At 41.7% G+C, this 22,295-nt stretch overlaps 1 protein-coding gene across 10 annotated transcripts in view; it reads left to right on the top strand.

Annotated features, from left to right (window-relative positions):
• The window catches only part of MITF (melanocyte inducing transcription factor), a 99,749-nt gene extending 77,685 nt beyond the window's left edge, over window positions 1–22,064 (top strand). For 2 of the 10 annotated variants that reach the window (XM_062501070.1, XM_062501072.1), the window contains exons 3-10: window positions 2,705–2,932; window positions 4,040–4,123; window positions 5,416–5,511; window positions 11,001–11,118; window positions 13,646–13,702; window positions 14,706–14,781; window positions 15,841–15,988; window positions 18,069–22,064. In XM_062501070.1, the coding sequence (XP_062357054.1) occupies window positions 2,705–2,932; window positions 4,040–4,123; window positions 5,416–5,511; window positions 11,001–11,118; window positions 13,646–13,702; window positions 14,706–14,781; window positions 15,841–15,988; window positions 18,069–18,470 (1,209 nt within the window). In that variant the 3' untranslated portion in view covers window positions 18,471–22,064. Of the gene's footprint in view, window positions 1–1,527; window positions 1,561–2,704; window positions 2,933–4,039; window positions 4,124–5,415; window positions 5,512–11,000; window positions 11,119–13,627; window positions 13,703–14,705; window positions 14,782–15,840; window positions 15,989–18,068 lie in introns of those variants that run through there. The other 8 variants (XM_062501069.1, XM_062501075.1, XM_062501079.1 and 5 more) reach the window with 7 other exon arrangements.
• The last annotated feature ends 231 nt before the right edge of the window (window positions 22,065–22,295 follow it).

The following is a 22,295-nucleotide window of genomic DNA, read 5'->3' as shown; positions in this document are numbered from 1 at the left end:
AGAGCAGGAGCAGTTCAGACTGGTACAGCTGAGGGCAGTGCAGGCAATTAAAAAAAATTAAATTAATAATTTAATAGCAAAATAAAATATCTTAATGTAGAACCGCACAACAAAATCACAGGGAGAGTATGTTCTTGTCAAAAGTTTGTATTTTGCCAACAAAAATCCTGTCAGGCAGTGTGTGTTTCAAAAGTTGACACGTAATGGATTCAGTTAAATGTGTTGGTATGTATTATAAATAATACAGTATTTGATGATACAGGGTTGAAGTGTGGAACTTGGAACTTTGCTGATCTCTCTCCTGGGAGCGTGGAGGGTGGACAGGTGATGGGTGCAAAGAGGAGAGACTTTGCTCCATCCTGGGATGGAGAACAGCAGAGGTACCTGATGCCTGTGGACAAAAAGGAATGTGCAGATTCTGTCAGGCAGGTAGGACTTGGTTTTAAAATAAGATATTCAAAGATAAGTGTTACAAAAAACACTTGTTTACTGACAACTTCATCTACTTGGAAGATGAAAATTTAGCGAAAAATAGACTTACCTGGATAGTGTAGCTCTTAGCACTGATGATATGAAAATTGATCCTGCAGTTTGGGACTGACTGAGTAAGTGCTGTACTTATCAGTGTTGTCTATTGATACAGTGCAACAGAGCAGATGAGACTTTCTAGAAATGCTGTCTTAATGTGCTTCCCTGTGAGCTGAGACTTCAGAAAATAATGCCTGTTGGGCAGTTTTTATGTTTGTGAGTACAGACCTCTTCAAGGGCTTGGATAGAAAGAAAAGGTAAGTTCTGGAAGGCGTAGGGACTGTGCCCAAGTGCAGATAAGTGCATTTGGAACATGCATTAGCCCCTTTGTCAGCCATTCCTGAATTGGAAAACTTATTGCAACTCTGGATTGAGACAGAATGAATGGCTTTAAAGCACCAGGGAAACTGAGGATGGGGTAGAGCTGTTTCAAGTGCTTCACGTTCCACTGCAGGTCCTGGATTGTGCTGGGAAGCTGAGGACAGAAATGCAGAGCCCTGTGGGTTTATCCAGAGCACCCACTGCCAGGGAATATGTGTTAGGCTCATAGGACATTTATTCAGTTATTTCTTACTCTGTACTTAAAACTTTTAACCTTACTGCTAAAGAAAACTACCATTGTGTGTTAGTAGGACTGGAACGAAAGCTGAATAGCGAATTAGCCTTGAGCGAACTGTCAATCTGACTTTGATAGCCCATCACTTAAAAGGTCCTTTTATGTTTATGAAAAAGCATGACATCAAAGCCAGGGGAAAAAAAAATACCAATACTTAGAGCTTAACTTAAACTTGCATAACTTCCAAGAAGAGGCCTTGTGTGAACAGTTTGTTTGTCCACTTGCATGGCTAATTAGCATAGGTTACTAAAAGTCTTGAGCAGTGGCCATCAAGTTTCTTCTGCTCTTCTGGGGTTTGTTGTGCTTCCATATGTGGATCCCTCAAACTGGAGTAGCATAGACAAAGGCTATTGCAGTCGCTTCTCTTGCAGCCTCTAGGTAGCATGCTGGAAATGCTTGAGTATAACCATTATCAGGTGAGTTGTTATTGGAGACTTATTTTAAAACCTGTTGCTAAGGTGTACAGTATACAGGAAACCCTTTTTCACTGGTGTCTTGGATGCTTTATTTCATTTTTTTTTTTTCACACCAGTAAGTGGGGGCCATGCGTGGTCGCTTGTGACAGCAAAAATCAGTTTATTAGAACTGTTTTAAAGCAAAATAACATCTCAGCGTATTGCCGTATTTTGGGTTGATTTCTAGCTTCTGATAGCAACAGAAATCATTTTGTTAATGATCAATGAAAGGTAGCAAAGAATTTCCAGAATACGATGGAAAATTTTTAAGGAAAAATAAATGGCCTTTCTTTTCTCCCTTGTTTAGAGTGTGCAACAGTTGTTTGGTATGAGGATTTTCATATTTTGTATGTAAAAAATTCCTAAGTGCTGAGAAGCTTATCTTAAATACAAAAATAGCTGTTGCTGACGACAGTGATTGATCTGAACTGAAACACTTCTTTTCTTGCATCTTATTTGCATGATGTGTTTATAAACAGGCTGTCTTATTTGTATATGAATTAGGCTGTATATCTGAGATATAAATAATCTGTAGGCAGAAAAAGGTGTCTTTGTTTCTTCTTTTATTTTAACCAATGTGTTAAAAAACCCCAAACATTGAAAACCTTAACCACCAATAACAGACCTTTTATCGCTCTGTTATTTGACACTGGATTAAGAATAGCAATCCATACTTCTTGATTTTGTTAGCTACTAACAAGTAAAATGAGTCCTGCAGTACAAGTAATTTCTCCATATTTTAGTGAAAACTAAATGTCACGTAGCTGAAGGTCTGAACTCAGAACTGACTGTTCTGGAGTGTCTGTATCAATTTAAAACCTGAGCGTTGGTCTTAAGTGAGGAATCTCATGTTGTAGAAAAATAGCTGGAGCTTCTTGGTGTACTAATAGTAAGTCAGTTGTTGAAAGACCAAATTGTAAACTGATTTCTTGCCACCAAATGCGAGTTAGTGAAGCACTTTTGGACTTCCATGGAGCTGTACAGGTTTGTGGTTTTTCAAATAGTTGGTCCTTATGTCACAAATACATAGCTCAGATCCATAGCACCAGCAGTGATGTTGTAACACAATAAAATCCTTTTATCCTTTTTAAATTGTGTCGTACAGGTGCAGACTCACCTTGAGAATCCAACCAAGTACCACATTCAGCAGGCCCAGAGGCAGCAGGTAAAGCAGTACCTCTCTACTACTCTAGCAAATAAACATGCCAACCAAGCCCTGAGCTTGCCATGTCCAAACCAGCCTGGGGATCATGTCATGCCACCTGGAACTGGGAGCAGCGCACCCAATAGCCCCATGGCTATGCTCACACTCAACTCCAACTGTGAGAAAGAGGTAAGAACTCTCCTGTACGTGTTTTCAGTGAAAACAGAGCTGTAATCTGCTTTAATTAAGTTGTTTTAAACCATATTTGCTCACTGTTAAGATGTTCTGTTTATCTTTTCTGTTCATTGTGAAAATGTAACTGCTGCCTCTGTGTCTGTCTGATTAATAGATATTTTTGGCAAAAAACCCATGTCCCTCCGGCTTCCTCTTGTTTGAACTATTTTAGCTAGTTTATAATTATTAAAACTACTTTTCTTGTTCCCCACCCTATTGCTTGATGCACACAGAGAATAATTGACCTTTGGAGAACACAAAGCAGCTTTGTAAGCTGTAGCTTTCTGGAATAATGTTATTTATGGCTTGTTCGTCTGGAGAGTGCAAAGAGCATAGCAAAAATAACTGAAAAAACACAAATCTATTTTGAGATATTTTAGGTATTTTTATGGTAAAATTTGAGCAAGTCTTCTGCATAGCTGGAAGGCCACATTATTCCAGCTAATATGCCCTAAAATGTTACTGATTGGTATTCCAGTGCTGCAAATATAAGACTTCAGTAGCCTGTGTCTAGAAGTCCTTTGCAACTTTGTCTTAATCTTTAATGGCAAAAATTGAGTTAGAAGTTAAATGTGTGCTCAGGCTCTAAAGGAAAATGGTTGGGAAGATATTAACAGGTATAAGAAACATGTCAGAATTTTTGTAACGTGAAAAGCAGGGTGCAATTGTAGAGTTCCTCTTGTCGCCTCATTCCCCCCTTCAAGCTTTTGTCCCAGATTTTTAGTACAGATGCATTCCATGAGCAAAATGTTACACAGCTTGGAGAAGCAGTTATTACAGGGTATATTTTGCACATGCAAGGGAAATACTTGTGCTCCATAGTTTCAAAAGAAATCAAATACTTCCATCCTATTGTCCCAAACATTTTTTCTTTTCCTTGGGGATATTTACAGCTTCACTTTGCTGTGTCATCGGGAACATGTGTGCATGACACTATTTCATTCGTGCTCTTTTTGGGACTGAGACTGTGTGCCATGAACTCAGATCCATGCTTTGCTTTTTCTTCTTCTCCTTTTTTTTTTTTTTTCCTTTTCTTTTTTTTTTTCCTTTTTATTTCTGCAGGGATTTTATAAATTTGAAGAGCAAAGCAGGGTTGAGAGTGATTGCCCGGCTCTGAATACACACTCACGAGCATCATGCATGCAGGTACTGGATGACACAGGAGGTGGAGCACAGGTCCCCTTTCTAATGAGCATGTTTGTTTCATGATATGTTGAAAAATAAACTTACCCCACAGTATCTTTAAGAAGTTGAATATAAGATGTATTTAAGGTACAATACAGCAATGTTGTTTGTTAGCATCAGTGTCAAAAGTGCATGAAGATACCTGGAAAAGGCTTATGCTGTTCTAGAACTGTAATGCTATGGCAGAAGAGCACATCAGCCATGCTTTAAGGTCTTGCATCAGGAAATCTTTTCTAACTCAGTTTTCCAAGACTGCATGGATGTGGCTGTGCACTGATAATCTTCAAGTCCACATTTCTATGCAGATCACATTTGTGTTTTAAAAAATTATATGAGAAGGCTTTAATCCATCAGTGGTAATTCATCCTCAGTAATCACCCTTTTATATTTTGATTCTTTTTCTTAAAACCAAGGGGTTTTTATTTCTTGCCAGAATCAGCAACAAGACTTCGGGTATGGGCTGTAACTGTTAGTTCCTTTCTTGCCCTCACTTCCAGTCAATGTAATTTGTTGTGATCACACTTTCTGGAGCTGATAAAATCCCATGTACTGCTACTTTTACCATCACTGTTATGCATTGATTTTGTAGATCTCTGTCATTTAAGCTCCTTTTTTATAATGAGCAGAAGGGAAATAGTCAGTCCTGTCCTGAAATAGTCAATCCTGCAGGACAATTTGGAGCCACCTGCGTGGGTGCTGTGAAGGACTCTTTCCTCCTGCCTGTGAAGGAGCTGATGGAGGCACCTTCCAGCCCAGCCCCTGAAAGAAGGTGTTTTGTACCACCTCAGATCAGCTCTGAGCTGCTTCTGGGTGGTGCTTCCTGGGAGGGACATGAATCCAATGGATTCTCTCGAGGGCCAGCAGCAAATCTTTGCTCCCTCTCCTGCCCTGCAGGTCCAGGACTCAGTGTTCCTGCCTGTGCCCAGGTTTTGGTCCCATTTTATGGAGGGGAGGCAGCAGAGCTGCAGTGGGGAAAGAGGGAGTGGTATCCTTAGAGTGACTTATTCCAGAGGCAGCTTCCTCCTCCACTGTTGCTGGAGGAGCAGTGTTTCCATGGGCAGGTAGTGCAGGGTATCTGCTGCTGGGAGGAGGGGGCTGGACCATGAAACCTCAGCTCTGCCATGACCCGAGTGTCCTGCCTGGATAGCAGGAGTCACAGCTGAGGGATTGCACAGCTGCACAGACACCTCTGCTGTGTGTCCCAGTGATTCTGATAACTGTTCTGCTTCTCTCTGTCCGCCTTTCTGCTGCAGATGGATGATGTGATCGATGACATCATTAGTTTGGAGTCCAGTTACAGTGAAGAAATCCTCGGCTTGGTGGACCCAGCCCTGCAAATGGCAAACACGGTACAATGGTCCTTTCCTTCTGCTTTCCCTGTTAAGTTGAACTGGTTTTCCTTGAGAGGAAGCAAAACTGCAGCAAGACTTTTCTCCCCTGCAATTAAGTAGTTATTGCATCGTTCCACAGAGAGTAATTAGTTTTCCTTTGAAAAGCTTAAGGTGATACAGTTGCAGTAAAAAACATGAATTTAAAAATACATGCTGGAGTCAGGTTGAGAGAATACAAAGGACAATTTTGCTTTTCTTATTTGCAAGTTAGTGGTGAGAGGATTGCGACAGAGGAGTAAACTGTGCTACCGGGAGTAGCTCATTCCCACTGATACTGAAGATTGTCATGGACTTCATATTTGGCTTCAGAAAGGAAGGAACCTCTGGCATCCCAGGTTCCTGAATGTTATCATATTAAAGTAACAAATTGTATGCCATGTGTTAGCATCCCTATCCAGAGACACTTTCTGTTATCTCTAACATCACAGCTTTATCTCTGCCTGATTTCAAGGGGGGTGAAGTCCCCAGCTAGACAGCAGAAGAGATCTTACAGGATTTAGCAGGTGGAAAAAAAAATTTAAAAAGCAATCTTCCAACCAAACAAAAGGGAAGGAATAAAGAAGGTTGAAAACTGAACGAGGCAGAGGACTTAGGAAGCCTGTGATAAAAGCCAAGAACACAGAGGTGCAGAAAGCACTGAGGGAAGGTGCAGGTGTCCTCCAAGTGGCTCTTTTGGGTTGGTTCACATTGCTTTGAGAATTAATATAATCATACTTCTGGCATAATCTGATTTTGATCTTCTGTGGAGGGTAGCTCCAGTGAATTTTTTGCCTTAGGCTTAAGTGCTGTTAGATCTGCCTGAGTAGATGTCTGCCAGTGCTGGCGTCTGTTTCTGTTTCATCTAGTGCCAGGATTTACAGCTTACCACAGAGCATTGATTTTGTGGCATAGGTTTGCATTTGCTGACAGTAGTTGTCTGATGTCATGTTAACCTGGTCCTGTGCTCCCACAGATTCCCACAGCCCTCAGAGACGTGGTGGATGACGCAGGAAGCTGCCCACCAGCTTCCCTTTCTAAATAGTGTCCTTTGAGTGCTCAGGGAAATAGCTGCACGGCCCTGCTAGAGAGAATACATTTTTTTTTAATCTGACTCTCAAAGTGCAGCTGCCCTGGAATTTGAGAGAAAACCTCAAGAAACTGTCAAAAGATAGCTTTCAAAAAGTTAATCTGTTTTTCAATATTTTTTTCTCATTGAGGGATGAGGTTCTTCTGGAGTCCCTTCTCTAAAGTTCCATTGGATTGTGACCCATTAATTCAGAAGGGGCTTGGATATCTTTATGCTGTTCTTCTTTTCTTGTTTCACAGGGACCCCAGAGTGATTCTTTGCTTCCAGACAGGGATAGAAGGATATTCTGCACTCTTTTGGTGCAAGGAGCCCCTGTAGCCACTGTCTGCATCCCTCCTGTGCTTTGCTGTGCTTGCTGCATGGCAAGAAACCTTTTAAAGACTGCCTGATCCACATTTACTGAGGATTTTCAGAACTTTCCCACTCTCTGTGGTGAAGTCAGAAAAATAAGGATACGAAATAGGCAAATTTAAGACTTCTTTTAAATAACTGGAGGAAAAAAGCGTATTTCGGTCTCTGAATCAGTCTAGTACCAGTCCTGAAGAGATGGAAATTGAACCATGTTTGTCAACAATTGGTTTAGGGAAAAAAACAAGCCAGACACTTTTCTCTGGGGACAGGACTTAGCTCTTAAAGCCTGTAACATTTTATTAATAAGAAATTAATGCCTACAGACTGAGCTAAGTTGAGGTGGGAGAAATCAAGAGAGGAAATGGTCTCTAAAGAGACACAACCTATAAATAGCTGTGCTGAGTCTGTGACAAAGGCAGTTGTTGTTCCATAACCAACAAAGAATAAAAGGACCAGTTTGTTACAGTTGGTAACAGTACTTAATTGATAAGCAAAATCAGAGATTTCTGTGTAGAGCAAGCTAAGGGAGTTTCCAAGTACCTTGAATTGAAAATGGCCCATTGCAGTCAACTGCTTGTGAGAGTGATTGTCAACTTTGGTATTTGGTGGAATAATATCTGTGGTGAAAAGTATCACAAAATGGTCACTAGTTTATAGAGGTTTTCTGCCTAGGTGTCATCTGGTAATTGAATTACCGAGTACTGTGTAAAGTGCTCTTGTGGAGGTGACAATTAATTCGTCCAGCTAATCAACTCCAGCCAGAGTCTGGCATGGAAAGCTCTGTGAATAGGTACAGCTCCGCTTCTAAATGTGGCTTTCTTCTGAAATTTAAATCCACAGAAGAGGAGTTTTGTTACAGGGGCTGCTGCTGAGCGTGTGCTTGTGGGTCAGGGAACATCACAATACATTGTGGGCTGCACAAGATGGGGTGCAGAACCCATTCCAGTGTGTACTGGTACCTTAGAAACAGCCTTGTTTATCACACAGCTGATGGCTCAGTGATTTTAGACAGAATGTGGGTGCTTGTTTTGTTGGAGTAGTGGAGGAGAAATGAAAGCCTCAGACTCCCATGAATGTGCACTATGATGAATCTGCAGTCATAATTACCATATTTCAAATTTCTGTTACATAAAAACCATTATTAGAAGAAAGAAGAAGCAGATGCAAAGTGATAGGAAGATTGAAATTTGTTTTACTTGGTGTTTTTGTGTGATTTGTGATGCCAAGACCCTGAAAGATGAAATCTTCCAAGTGAAAGCATTTTCAACCATGCTGTTTTAATGAAGATGACATGCTAAACCTGGCATAAGCCACTCTTCCTTCATTTACTTTTTGGAAGAGTAAAGGTGGATGATCTGGCTGATGCTGTATTTAAATTCCTTCTCAGCCAGAAATAGCTAAGAAAGCTGTAAGGAATACCATCTTTAGGTTGGAAACATGCTAGAATTTGGAGAAGACAGGGAAGGAGCTTCCTTAGCTCCAGAAAATTCCATGTCTTTCTCAAAGTTTGAGACTCCATCTTCCCTATGAAATGGCTGTGGAAGTTTTGACATTTTCCCATCTTGTACTTGAGGATGGTGGTGAAAGGCTTGACTATCTCAAAGCTGAAATGTTTGCCAACAATGTGTATTTTTTCCCCCACTTTCTTCAGATGAGAAGCATTTGAAATAAATGCTCAGGTGTCACTGCAATGAGCACATAATAAACCCCTTTTGGGTTTGTTTTTTGTTGTTTTGTTGGTTTTGGTTTTTTTGCCCCATTTAAGTCCAGTGGCTGCTTTTGTGTGCTTACCACACTGGTATCTTGTGCATCTCAAACTAATGCCCTCAGCACAGGGGTCCTCTGCCCTTTCCCAGTTCCCTAAGCCCTGCACTAATGATTATTTGGTTTACGTTAGTCAACTGATTTTATTCCTTCAGGAACTGTTATAAAATGGTGAGCTGCGGATGTGCCTCAGTTTTAACTACTCTTTAGCTGCAGTTATTTTATGTGAGATAGCCCAGAGTGTTGCATGCACTTTGTTTTCATTTGAAAGGAATTAGTGGAAGTTAGTCCCAAAGATGTGACCTGCAGCCATCCTGGAGAAGAGGCCTCACATACTGAGTGTGGATCATGTGTAAGAAAATGTTAGAGCTGAAGCTTTGACCTGTGGAGTTTGGATGCTGGGGAGAGTGGTCAAAGAAAGAAGCTGATCAGTCTCTTTGCTCATGAATCACTGATATAAGTGGAGACTGTTGGCATTTTCCTGCCCCTAATGTGAATTTCCCTGATAAGCATTCTTGTGGGCAGCCTTTAGCAGCCATGCACATGTGCATGTTCAGCAGTTGCTGCCTGTCTGCTCTGTCCCCTTTTGTGATAATTGCTCACACCAGTGCTGTTTATTGACCTGGAAGTCTGGCTCAGTGTTTCACACCTTTGGGGAAGAAAAATCATTCACAAACTGTTGTAACAATCAGGGTCCATGTTGCAGTAAGGAAAGCAGCTTGATGTTCTCCATGTTTCCTTGCAATCTGCTTTGTTCAGGCTTTGAGATGCCAATTGGAAGTTTTCTAACAAAAAAAATCTTCTTTTTTAAAATTCCCTCAAGTTCCTAATTAGATTTCACATGTCTGGTCATGAACTTCAAGTCACTGGGCTACAAACAAGGTCTTTGTGCTCTCCCCATGTTTAGGAGCATGAATAGGACGAGCACATCCAAGTCAGAAGGGTGTGTGACGCTCTCACCGTGTCAGTGTCAGGGATGTGTTTGGGGGACCCAAAGACACAAGGGTCAGCCTTGCAGAGCAGTGAGTTTGAGTGGTCACCCTGGCACTACTGTGGGCAGGTCACAACCAGCACAGCTGTGACCCAAGCAGCATTTTTTTTTTTTTTTTTTAAAATAAGGCTGACTCATAGTGAGAATTCAGTTACATTTATTCCTCTGTCTCTTAAAGTTTGAGTCAGGAGACTTTGGTTTTGTTCTTGGCCATTATCTGTTCTCAACAACTTGTCAGCATGGCTTCTAGCTGGTGATACTTTACATATCAACTCCTGTTTCATCTGCTTCCATATGGCAGAGAAATTTTCATAGGTCCCAGTCTGGCAAGGCCCATCAGTAGGAGTTTAATAGTCCTGGCTGTGACTCACTGCATTGTATTCACCAGCATTATTTACATGGGTGTAAAGTTAATACCTGCTGTAATCTCTGCAGGATCAGTGTCTTGGAGGGATTGGTTTTCTTTGCAGCAGTGATGATAAGAAGTGTTGCCACTCAGATAAGATACCAGAGTGTTTTATACCTGTCTTTTCAAAACCAAATAAGAGATGGGTAAAATAATCCACTCAGGATAATTGCAAGCTTCTTTAAATATGTTTCAGTATAAAGGGATAGATTTGATAGATATTGCTGAAATGCTGTCCTATTTCTGTATAAATCTACTTGTTTAAATACCTAAATAAACACAGCAGAGTGAACAAGTAATTGAGGGAACTTACTGTAAAAATAATCTCCCTCCTACTGGTGTGCATTCTTGTTATGTAAGGCAAAAAACAAAGTAAACTGAAATGTTTTCTGTGTAGGTAGCTTTCAAATCACATGAAAAATGTGATTAATTAATACAGTGTTCTTCCTCCAGCATGTGACAACTTGCAAAGTACTTCCACTCACGTATCTCTGGGAAAAGGGGGGGGTTTCTCTGGGAGAGTTCTGTAGGCTCTTTCAGATATGAGAAAAGTTTAAGGGATATAGATGTATTAGTTTTAGTGAAAAATAAGGAGAAACAGTGCAGCAATATCATCAGCATTTTACCTCTTCTGTTAGCTCTTAATATTTTAAGTCTGCATACTTTTGAGGAGAGAGAACAGAATTTTCCAGTGTAGATGTTTTATCCCTCATGCCCGTGTATATCTGTGGATTTTGCTAACCTTCTTGCAGGCTCTGTTTGCACACGGAAAAGAGCACGGATTACTTAGCACATTCTGACTGTTATTCTGTACAAAGGCATTCATAAAGGCAAACCAAATGATCCCTTTCCTGATTTATCTTTTCCAGTTGCCTGTGTCTGGCAATTTGATTGACCTTTATGGCAACCAAAGCATGCCTCCTCCAGGACTAAACATCAGCAACTCGTGTCCAGCTAATCTTCCTAATATAAAAAGGGAGCTCACAGGTAAATACATCTAAAATACCACCTTGGGGTAATGTATCACTGTTTTGAATTCAGGTGATACTGGACATAATTTCTGTTAACAGAACAGTTTCTTTCAGCCTGTGTTCATGTGTGGGTGCGTGTGTGTTCATTGTCACAAGTTCATAAAGTCCTTAATTGTTACAGTCACACCTGTACTCTGTTGTGTTCCAGGGAGCTTCCCTGCATCTTTCCCAGAGCTATTTTCTAGTTTGGGCTTACTGTTTGTTCTTTCAACACCAAACTTTAACAACTTCACATCTGGAGTCTCTGTGGGATTCATGTCAAAGAATAATACGCACTGGGGCTTAACTTCAGTAGGGGAGGGCAGTAATGAACAAATAACCTCTTATAATGTGTAGTATGGACGTGTAGATCCTTTAAAATGTAAAATTAGGCACTCGGGGGATTGGAATTTGATGATCTTTAAGGTCCCTTCCTACCCAAGCCATTCTATGATTCTATGAATATGCATCACTAAATTAAGATGGAAATTAAGTGTTCCTTAATTTTTTTTTAATGCCAGTTCCTGCAGCAATGCTCTGAGCAAGCTGTGGGAGGCAGGGGCAGGAGAGTGAAATACTAAAACCCTCTTTTTCTCAAGCACATGTGTACAGGAGCAAGATTGAAGCAAATAATAAGTTTCGTATTCACAGGCATGTTTTATTTTTGCTCACTTGGATGGATATAACCACACATAGGGTACATATACAAAATATGGGTGTCTGTAGGCTGAACAAATGGAGATCCACTCTAGAACTGATGGCAAAAATCATATTAATGTGCAGAAATGCCTGTTCTTAAGCCCAACAGAAAGTCACTGACCATGCAGTAGGGTAGGGGCCTGGTTTCTTTCTTGCCTGTCGTCTTTTTGGGCTTCTGTTGTGAAAACTCAGAGGCTGACTCAGTTGCAAAGCAGGTTCTGGGCAGGAATTAGTTTAAGCAGAGCAGTTTCAATAGACCAGGAGGAAATGCCACCTCTCTGAGCTGGCGGATATTTGCATTTATAAGACAACACAGAATTTGAACTTGGCACCAAAAAAAGACACACAGAGCATACAATGATTTGTGTCTGCTAGAAAAAAAGCAAAGCTTGTACAGAGATGGAACTTTGTAAGGGGAGGGTGGGAAGGAGAAGAGCTACTCAGTCCTGCGTTGCAGGCAGTTTTGTTGCCCCAAGTATAGAAAGTTCCAGGGGGTGTAGGCTGCAAACTCAGCCCAACTTGGATTTGCAGAATAGTGGATTTGCTGCAGGTGGTTGTGTCAGACTTTGGGCCAAGAAGGCAGAAGGAGAGGGGAAATAGTGAATGAAGTGGTCTTGTGGAAGTTCTCAGTACATCAAATACAACAAAACAGAACTGAAATAAATTTAATGCCTATATGCTACACTTACCTGTAAACAGAATTAATTTAGGTGAGCCATTTTTTGATCAAAATAAAGTAATACAGGAAAGAAACTTACTGACTACAGTGAGGGATTGTTTTTGCAATGGAGCTTGTGATACAAGATGATACATTCATTGCACCTCACTGACTTACTGTGGAACTGCAAAGCCCTTGCTGGTTTGGGGATTTGAATGCAATGGGGCAAGGATTAATGACCTCACCTTTCAAAAAAATGAAAAGGGATAGAGTGAAGATAAAATACTTAAAATTGCTTGAGAATCTTAGGACCAAATGAGAACTGAAAAGAAGAAATTTAATTATGCTGTTGCCTGAACTATTGCATGCTGAAATTAATAATGATATAATTCTAGAATGTAATAGCAATAATAATAGAATAATACAAATAGATAATAAGTGTGTGGAGCAAGGTGAAGGGCAGTTCTGAGTTCAGGAGACAAGTTCTGTGCAGCATGGCTGCCATGACTTTCCTTTTTGCCTTTCTTGAAGCAAGAACCATTGTTCCCATCTTCATTGCTAAGAAAGGTGTTAAATTTTTCACCTTTTTTTTTTTTAAATATAATAGGAACAGTTAGTATAGCTGGAAAATACACTGTTTTTAACAGGTCACTTGTTCCTTGAGTGTTTTGGTGATGTGTGTGCACGTGCCACAGAAGGATGTAGCCTTAATTTGGGTGAGCAGAGCCTCTGAGTCCTGCCTGTGTCACATCCTGAGCAGGCAGCAATGCCATAAGCATGCTGTTCCTCTGGTTCAGCTCCCCTGGGATACATGTGCAGACGTAGGAGAAGGTGTGCTGGATTTCAGCACTTTGTTGTCCTCAAATACCTTGCTGAGTCAGGGCCTCCGTGGGAAACATTCCCATCATGGGAGTCACTCTGGGAAGTGTGGCAAGAGATGCTCCAGAGGTGCAGAGGTGAAGCTCAGTCCCAGCATTGTGTTTTGGCATCCACAAACCCTTCTTGCTCCTTGGAATGGGGTAATGATTGGTGTGACAAATAGCCATCAGGCTTCCTGTGCAGATATTTCACAGGCTGAAACGCTGTGATTGAATTATTTTAATTCTAATTACCTCATTCACATGCACAGCATGTATTTTTCCTACAGAGTCAGAAGCGAGAGCGTTGGCTAAGGAGAGGCAAAAGAAAGACAATCACAACTTGAGTAAGTTTTGGTTCCTCATATTTTGCACCAATTCTTGGGTGATTTTGGGCATTGAGTGTTCAAATACTGATGTTTTAAATCTGGATGAGGTACTGCACATAGTATAAACCACTAGATAGTTGTGCTATGCCCGTAGATCAAATATCTCAGATTCTTGTGAAATGTGTCCTTCAATCTACTATTGAATTTAAATCTACTTTTATTTATTTTCAATAAACCAAGTGAATTGGTGGTTGTTACCAATGGAATTGCTGGGTTCAACATGTGGCCCAACTGCTTTTAACAAATCCGCCTTGCACAATTTTGCTTTTTTAATTTTATTTTTTTTTAATATTAGATATGTGGTCAGTTTGTGTGTTTAAATAACAGTGTGGGTCCTCAGAATTGCAATTTTAAAAATATAATTTTCAAAAGGAACTCATCTTTCCAGAATGGATTAAAAAAATACTGGAAAATAATGAGCATCTTATGATTTAAAGGATCCATAATTTATCTTTTTATACTTTATAGTTGTAGAAAAAAGGAACTGTTTCATGCTTTGAGCCACTCAGAAGCCTTTTCCATAGCATGAAAAGGTAATGCAGGAAAATTGATATTTAAGTTGAACTTTGGGATGCTCAAAGCGTTATACATGGAAGACTACTTTAAAAAAGAGACTGTGTCTTTTGTCCCTTTTTCTCTCTTGGGATTTCCTTGAGCATCTAAATATTCATTTCTTAATTTGTCCGTGATGCTTATCCCTAGAAAAATGTTTGCTTGTCAGTCATTCTGATTTTTTTAGTCTCAGTTAAACTCTGCAACTTCAGCAGTCCCAAAATTTACGGTATAGACAGAACTTCTGTCCTAGTGTGTCCATGTGTAGGAGAGAAAAATAAATCATCACTGGATTTTAAGCTTCAGGCAAACATTTCAGTGGTGCTTAAAGAAATCTTTGATAAAACACTCTGTAAGTTGTAATTAGGTGTGAATATTACTTGTAACACTCATGCTGTTTTTCCTAAAGTTGAACGAAGAAGAAGATTTAATATTAATGATCGTATAAAAGAACTGGGCACCTTGATACCCAAGTCAAATGACCCGTAAGTACAACATGCCTAGGGAGACTGTGGGTGGGAGGAGGTAAAATAATCCCAGGGGAGAACAAGAACTTAAATTCCACCCCCCCCTTCCCCCCAGGTTCCTGTTTTCTACTTGCTCTTAGCACTCTCTGATGGCAGAAATGCTTGAAAGGTTTTATTGTATTTTTGGAAGATTTTTTTGAGGGTTCATTTTTCCCCTGTTGGAACCTGCTTGTGTTTTTGTTAATTTGATGATGTTTGTCTCAAAGCTGGGCTTGGTGCTGGGAGTGACTGCCTTACCAGAGGCAGAGGATGGGAAACCTTATGCTGGTCTGGCTGCTTAGATGGCTGCATGTCTTGCTAAACGATTCTCTTAATTAATTAGATGTTACAGCTTGACAAGACAGAACTGGTCTCTGTGAAAATGGAGGGCAGTTTATCTGGGAAGCTATCACATTCCCCTTCCCTCCAATAAAAAAAAAGGAAAATAAAAAATGTAACTCTGTGCTTGTTCACTGATAATTTGTCAGTGTTTGTTGTAATTTCCCAGGTGTTCTTTATGATAATTCTCCAATGATTTTACTGCTTTTGGCTTGCATTTATACTTTCCCAATGCTGATTCAGTAGCAAGGAGCCTTCCTTGCTCTGGAGCTTGAAAGTCCACTGAAATCTGAGTCAGTGCCCCATGATGATTTTGGGGAGATTTTCCAGTATTTTGATGCTCAGCTACTCTGCAGAGAGGCTCTGCAGCCTCTTCCAAGGCCAGCAAGACAGTACCAACCTGCAGGACAGGTGAATCTTGGCACTGACGGTCTGCAGTAAGATGTTTTTTGCCTATTTATAGAAAGTGAGGAGATGGTGATGCAGCAGCCCCTCTCTCTCCCTCTCTGAAGCAAACATGCTTCCCAAGGGCTGTGCTCCAGCCCCCTCTAGTGCACCGCAAACGCCCTCTGAATTCACAAACTTGGAAATAGATAGGAGCTGGGTGTTATGTCTGGGTAAGGTGCAGTCCCAGGTACGGGTATGAGGGGAGCAGCTGTGAAACAGAGCCTTACCTTGTCCTTTTGTGCTGTTGCCCAGTGACATGCGCTGGAACAAGGGGACGATCCTGAAGGCGTCGGTGGATTACATCCGCAAGCTGCAGAGGGAACAGCAGCGCACCAAGGAGCTGGAGAACAGGCAGAAGAAGCTGGAACATGCCAACAGGCACCTGCTGCTCAGAATACAGGTTTGCTGAGAAATGAGCTGCAAATGCTCTTGGCGTTGCAGCGTGTGATTGCAAATAGTGGTGACTTGTGGGGTGCGGGTTACGAGGAACCAGCCTTTAAATTAACAGCGGGCCGTGCTCAGATGCCTGCAGAGATTTTTCCAGAAAAAGCCAAAGATATCTTAGTTAAAAAAAAAGAACCCTGGCACTCTAGTAGAAGCACTTATGAGTGGTCTGTTTTTGTTCTGCCACAGCCAACGCTAGTTTCAAACCATACCATCAAAAAGGTTTACTTGGTAATACATTCTTCTGTTTGCCAGGCCTAAGGCACTGGGACTTCATGTATCATGTAGTTGTTGATAGTCACAAAATTAAGTTCAGCTGTTTGGGAGTCTTCCCTGCTGCTTGAATTCTGTAGGACTGTACAACAGTTCTCCTCAGCACTGAAAAGCAGTAGGTGGCATGAATATGTTTTCTCTGTGGGTTGTTGCCTTGTTAGATTCACCCAGGTTCCCAGTGTTCTGAGCTACGCAGAAATTTAAGGGTGAGAACTCAATTTCTCTTAACTAATTCCTTTGTCTTCACCTCAAGTGGATAGGAAGCCTTAACCTTGAAGCCAACAGAGGGTTTTCTTCTGTACAGCCACCCCTCTCCGTGGGGTGATTAAAAAGAAGGGTAATTAAAGAAGTGTACCAGAATTGGGTGCAAGAACACCTAACATGGAGACAGCAATATCACAGATATCCTCATGTTGCTGCTCCCCTGCAGCATGAGCAGCTGAGCTCTGCATGCAGCTGTGGCCTGCCAGGAGACCCCTCAACAGCCCAGCTAATCCACCAGGGAGATAATGAAGCTGCAAATACCTGAGAGTCAAGTGTGGAAATAAACAGCTTTAAAATAGAACAGGCCGAGTTGAACCCCAGCGCAGTTTTGTACTTGGTTGAGCAATCTGCTGCTAGAATGAGATGATAAAAACACACAAGGCTCTTGCAGAGCGGCATCAAGCTGTGGTGTTTCAAAGCTAAATGAGATCACTTTTTAAACATCTTTCATCTTGCTTTGTATTACCCATCTGCTCTGGCTCCTTCAATCAAAATACCATAAAACCCAGATCCTTGAATAACAGGCAATACATCTGGCAGCAAATAACCTCAAGAGTGTATTTTCCCTTTTTGTGTTGATTCTGATTGAGCATGGAGTAAGGAACTCCTGATTCTGGCACATTAGCTGATGGAAGAAGTGCTTGCTCATTCCACCTTCTCCTCTGATGTTGCATGGCAAGCTTGTTTTAGCCTGGAAATAATGGAAAAGAGTAATAATGAGCCTCAGTGACAGGAATATCCACAAACAGCACAATCACAACAGAGATTGTGATTGCCTAATATGATGCAGAAGTAGAAGCAAAACATCTCTTTTACTGATATATTTGTGAGAGGACATTTCTGTATGATGAAATGTGAAGGTGGGATCTAAATTTTCCGTGGAAATTTGAAGAATCCTGGCTCTGTGTGAAGTCTGAAACCTTCCTGTGACTTCCTTGTGATTATTCTGCACAGGAATAGTGTTGTTGCTCAGTTTTGATTGACCTCTTCCAGTTCTGCCAGACTTGCAGAGTGAGAAATGTCCCCTCCAGAGTCTCAGCAGGGATTGATAATGATCACATAGACGTGCTGTGCCTTCACATATGACTTTTTAAAAATTACTAAACACATGCTTCTGCTGCTACTTTATTTTTTTCCCCTATTTTTAAATGTTTTCCTCACCCTACCTGATGCCAAACCTCCCTGTCCTGGCACTGGTTTGAGAAGAAAGCCTGAGGGGAACATGTCTGTGCTGCAGGGTACTGGGTTTTGGCTCTGATGTAGGTGCTGAGGAGGAGTGTGAAGGACCTGTGTGGGATGTTGTTCACACACCTCTTCAAGACTCTGCTGTTCAGGTGAAAATCTGCAGGGCAGGAGTGTGCAAGGTACAAGCACTTGTCACTGTGGGCAAGGAAGGAAATGTGTACAGGAGAAGGAAACTGGAAGCTGCAAGACAAGCATAAGATGACAGATTTTACTTCCAGATTTTGTTTTAATTTGCCCCTTATTCTCCTTCCCAGGAACTCGAGATGCAAGCTCGGGCACATGGACTGTCCCTTGTCCCATCTACAGGCCTTTGCTCCCCTGACATGGTCAACAGGGTCATCAAACAGGAGCCTGTGCTGGACAACTGCAGCCAGGACATGATGCCACACCACACAGACCTGTCCTGCACCACCACCCTGGACCTCACTGATGGCACCATCAGCTTCAGTGACAACCTGGGAAACGTGACTGAACCAGCTGGCACTTACGGGGTTCCTGCCAAAATGGGATCCAAACTGGAAGATATCCTGATGGACGATACCCTCTCCCCAGTGGGAGTGACTGACCCACTGCTCTCCTCTGTGTCTCCTGGGGCATCAAAGACAAGTAGCAGGCGGAGCAGTGTGAGCATGGAGGACACTGACCATGCTTGTTAGCATCTGTTGGCACACCTTTCATAAACTGCTTTGGTTCTTGATCAGTAGATGAAATAATTTACCTTTTGTAGAATTTTTTTGATTTTTTTTCCCCTTGTGCTTCATCAGTGTGTGTGCGTGTGTGTATATATTATATATAGAGGATTTTTTTTAGAATTTTTTGTGAAGAAACTTGTATATTCTATTTTAAAACTACCAATGCCTCCAAAATATTGTACAGCATATGTACAGAATCTGTGAACTGGATTCGCCAAGAATTTTGAACTGGTCAAATCTACTCAAAGCAATAGAATTACAGATGAAGAGTCTGTTTCTGCAGGGGGGGAGGGGGCAATTGTAGGATTGTAAATGCAACCTATTTACTTGGAAACAAAATGTAAAGTATAAGAATGTAAACAACAACAAAAAGTCCAATTTGTAATTGTATTAATTGAATAGTGCTGCCTTAAAGATACAGTGTCCTTCAAATGTTGTTCTTACATGACAAGTGTTTAGGGAAAGTAACCACCCGACTTCACTTAGAAAAGAAACTGAACCCAAGTGTTAAGACATCCTGATTGTGTTGATTGTGATATAAAATGCTGTTGCTGAAACTGCAGGGAGATGTGAGTGTCTCAGAGTGTTGTTTAATTTTACTCTGAGCTGATTTGGGTTTTCCTTTTGATCATGGTTCAAGTTTTTCCTCTTAAATTTTTATTTTGTTTCGTGACACACATGGATGGCTTTGCCAATGGCAAACCAAGCAGGAGCACTGTAAGTTGGGATACACCCTTTGGACAAAAAAAAAAAAAAAAAAAGCATAATATCAGCTGGGCACATTATGTTGTACATATCCAATTGGCTTTATTTTTTTTTTAATTGCATTGTACAGTTTCTTTTGATTTGCATGGATTCCTTAGTTATCCTCAACTTTTTGTTTTAAATTTATTTGTATTTCATTTGTAAGATTTTTGCCTCTTAATATTGCAGCGATTTTTTGACATTTTTAAAACTCATTGGAAGTTTTCTGCATTCTTTGTAAACACTTGAAAGGAAGCTTTTATGCAGGGTTCTGTGTTTTAAGAGAGATTTTGAGAATATTTTGTATATTACAGTCTCACTTTGAAAATGTTTTTAAATGCATTTAAGGTAGAGTAAAAATCTAGATTAGGTAATAAAACAACTCTGTAGAGAAACTGAACTTACATATTTATTTTTAGTGATACAGAAAAAAAAGTAGTAATATGCTTGGAAACATAACTCTGTAGTTAATATACCCGTTAGAGCAATTCGTGTTCTATTTCAGCATTGGAGCTGACATAAGAGAAAAAAAAAAAAAAAACAACAAAAAAACAAAAAAAGAGTAAATTACTGTATCTTCAAATAACTGTTACTTGATAACAATGTTATTAATTTTTAACATGCAACCATGTTGTAAAAGTAGTTCGGTGCATTATCTACTCCAGTGTAGTCCTATGCAATAACGGTAGTTTTCCTTGTATTATATCCAGCCTGGGTGTTCCACGGAGGTGACAGGTGGTGTTCCGAGCTAGACGGAGGGAATGGAATTCTCCACGGCAGCCTACAGCTGACTGGCAGGCGTAGCTCGTTCAGAATGAAGTGCCTTAAACTCTAGTTGTAGTCTTCCTTGACTAGCACTGACTGAAGTGTGGCATAGGCAGAGCTTTAGGGTGGTGGTGTACAGGGCGTTGAGGTGTAGCATGGTGCCTACAGGTAGAAAACCAGAGCTTCCCTTTCTCCTTTGTGCTACACTGGAAATTACATAGGATGAGTGCAACGGTGAGTAACTTGAGTGCCAGTTTGGCCAGCTTTCCAAGGAAACCTTGGGCTCAGCAGGTGGTGTTCAGAAACCAAATGTGAACTGGGTAGGACGGGGGTGGCTGGGGATAGTGGTGGGGGTTCCCACAGCACAGCTCACTGAGCCCTCTCCCAGAAATTTCCCCAGGGGAGGGCTCCCGGTGTCCCCTGCCTGGCAGCTGTGCTCCCAGCACAGGGGGCTCAGGCTCTGCAGGGCTGTGGAGCTCGGGGTCTGTGTTCCTGTCACTCTGCCCGTGGCTGTGTCCAGCCCTCCCTTCCCGCTTGAGCCGCCAGCAATGTGTTAGCATTGATGCAACCACAGGGTTGTGGCTTCTTTTCTTTGTTCTATAGTTTTTGAAGGAGGAGCTAGAGTTGGGTTGTAATGATGCCTCTCCCCCTCACCCCAGACAGTTTTTGGGAATGTGTCTTTCTTAGGGTAGAGAATCTCTGGCCCAGGCAGGACCCAGGAGGCTGCAGGATGTGCTGTGGTCACCATGATCCTGGGGCAGGAAATGCCCCCAGTCCCCACAGCAAGGCAGCTGTGCCATAGCTCCGAGTCAGCTACGGGGTACAGGCTTCTGGTGCTGCTGTTTGGCTGGGGTGACAGGTAAGAAAATCAGGGCTGTAGAAAATGCTTGTAGTTATAACACAGGGCTGTGTTGCCCTTCCCCAGAAAATGGGACAGCTCTGAGCATTGGTACAAGAAATCAGGGTGTGCATGCTGGAGTGTAGTAACTGAGAACCACTGAATGTATTGAATTGAGGCTTTTGGTTTGGTGCCTGCCCTGGACATTCAGAAATTCAAGTCTAGACTGTGGTATATGAATAGTTTTCAAGCTTATGTGAAACCACTGGTACTCGGTGACAGCCCTGACTTCTGATTTTTGGCTACGTGCTGTGTGAAGGTGAGTTAGGATTCAAGGCCAACCATTCCATCAAGAGCTGGATTCTGTGGCTGCAGCAGCTGTGTTGTGTGCTCCTATACCTTGTGTTTTCTGGGGTAACACATAACTTGGCCATGCCCTGCTCACTCTTCCCCCCATGCTTCCTTAGGTTACAGCCCTCCTCTGAGCCTGCCCACCCTTGGAAGGGTGACACTGCCCGGGGGACACCTGTAGGAGACACAGACCCCCAGTGGGTGCTAATGGGAGGTGCCTTTGCCCATTTGAGCATGGTGGAGGGCGTGGCTGTGACATTTTGCAGGATCGGTGGCAGAGGACAGAGGCAGCAGTCACAGGTAGGGTTTGGCATGGACTAGGTGGAGTGAGATGGACACAAGTTGTTGCCTGGTCTTGTGACAGTGATGTGTGTGACGCTGGGCAGCTGTGGCTTCCCTGAGCAGGTGGATGGGGAACCGACCAATTCTCACTTTGCCGAAGCCATGCAACAGGCAGGGACGTGCAGAAGTACCGTGAAGTTCTTCCTTTCTGCTTTTGGCCTATAAAGCAATATTTAACTCTTAAAACTTGTAAAAGCAAAAAAGAAGGTACATAAGGAAAGCACAAAGCACAAAATAATGCACTTACATTTATGTTGTTTGACATAAAATGCACTGGGGGGGAAGCTGATGTTGATAATAGTATAAATACCTATATTTCTTGAAAAAGTGACATTAATTACTGCCTCTTGCTATGATGCTTGGTACTGTAATGTTGATATTCATCTGCTGTTGACTGCAGCAATAATTTGTGTATGGTCCATAGCACTGTAAATTATGGATCAATATTAATGTATCCAATGAAATAATTTGAACTGTTGTTCTTGATAGATGGATTAAAGCATTTGGTTTTTCACATACATCTGTGTAAATCACTCGTTTTCCATGTGAGTGGACCTTGTTTTCCTGTGCATTTGAAGTCCCTGCAGTGCCTCTGTGTCTGTGACTTGGCCATGGATGTGTCCGTGTCCATGTCCCTGACCTGGTGTTGGTTAGCATCCTTGGTTTCCACCAGAGCTGTCCAGCTGTGTTTGTGTGGCAGTCACACAGGGGAATGAAGCTGCAGACCAGACCCCACCTGGGCTTTGCAA

Source organism: Cinclus cinclus, chromosome 12, assembly GCF_963662255.1.
Source record: "Cinclus cinclus chromosome 12, bCinCin1.1, whole genome shotgun sequence".
Classification (NCBI taxonomy): domain Eukaryota; kingdom Metazoa; phylum Chordata; class Aves; order Passeriformes; family Cinclidae; genus Cinclus; species Cinclus cinclus.
The sequence above is the reverse complement of the archived record's forward strand: the minus strand, read 5'-3'. Positions and strand labels throughout refer to the sequence as shown.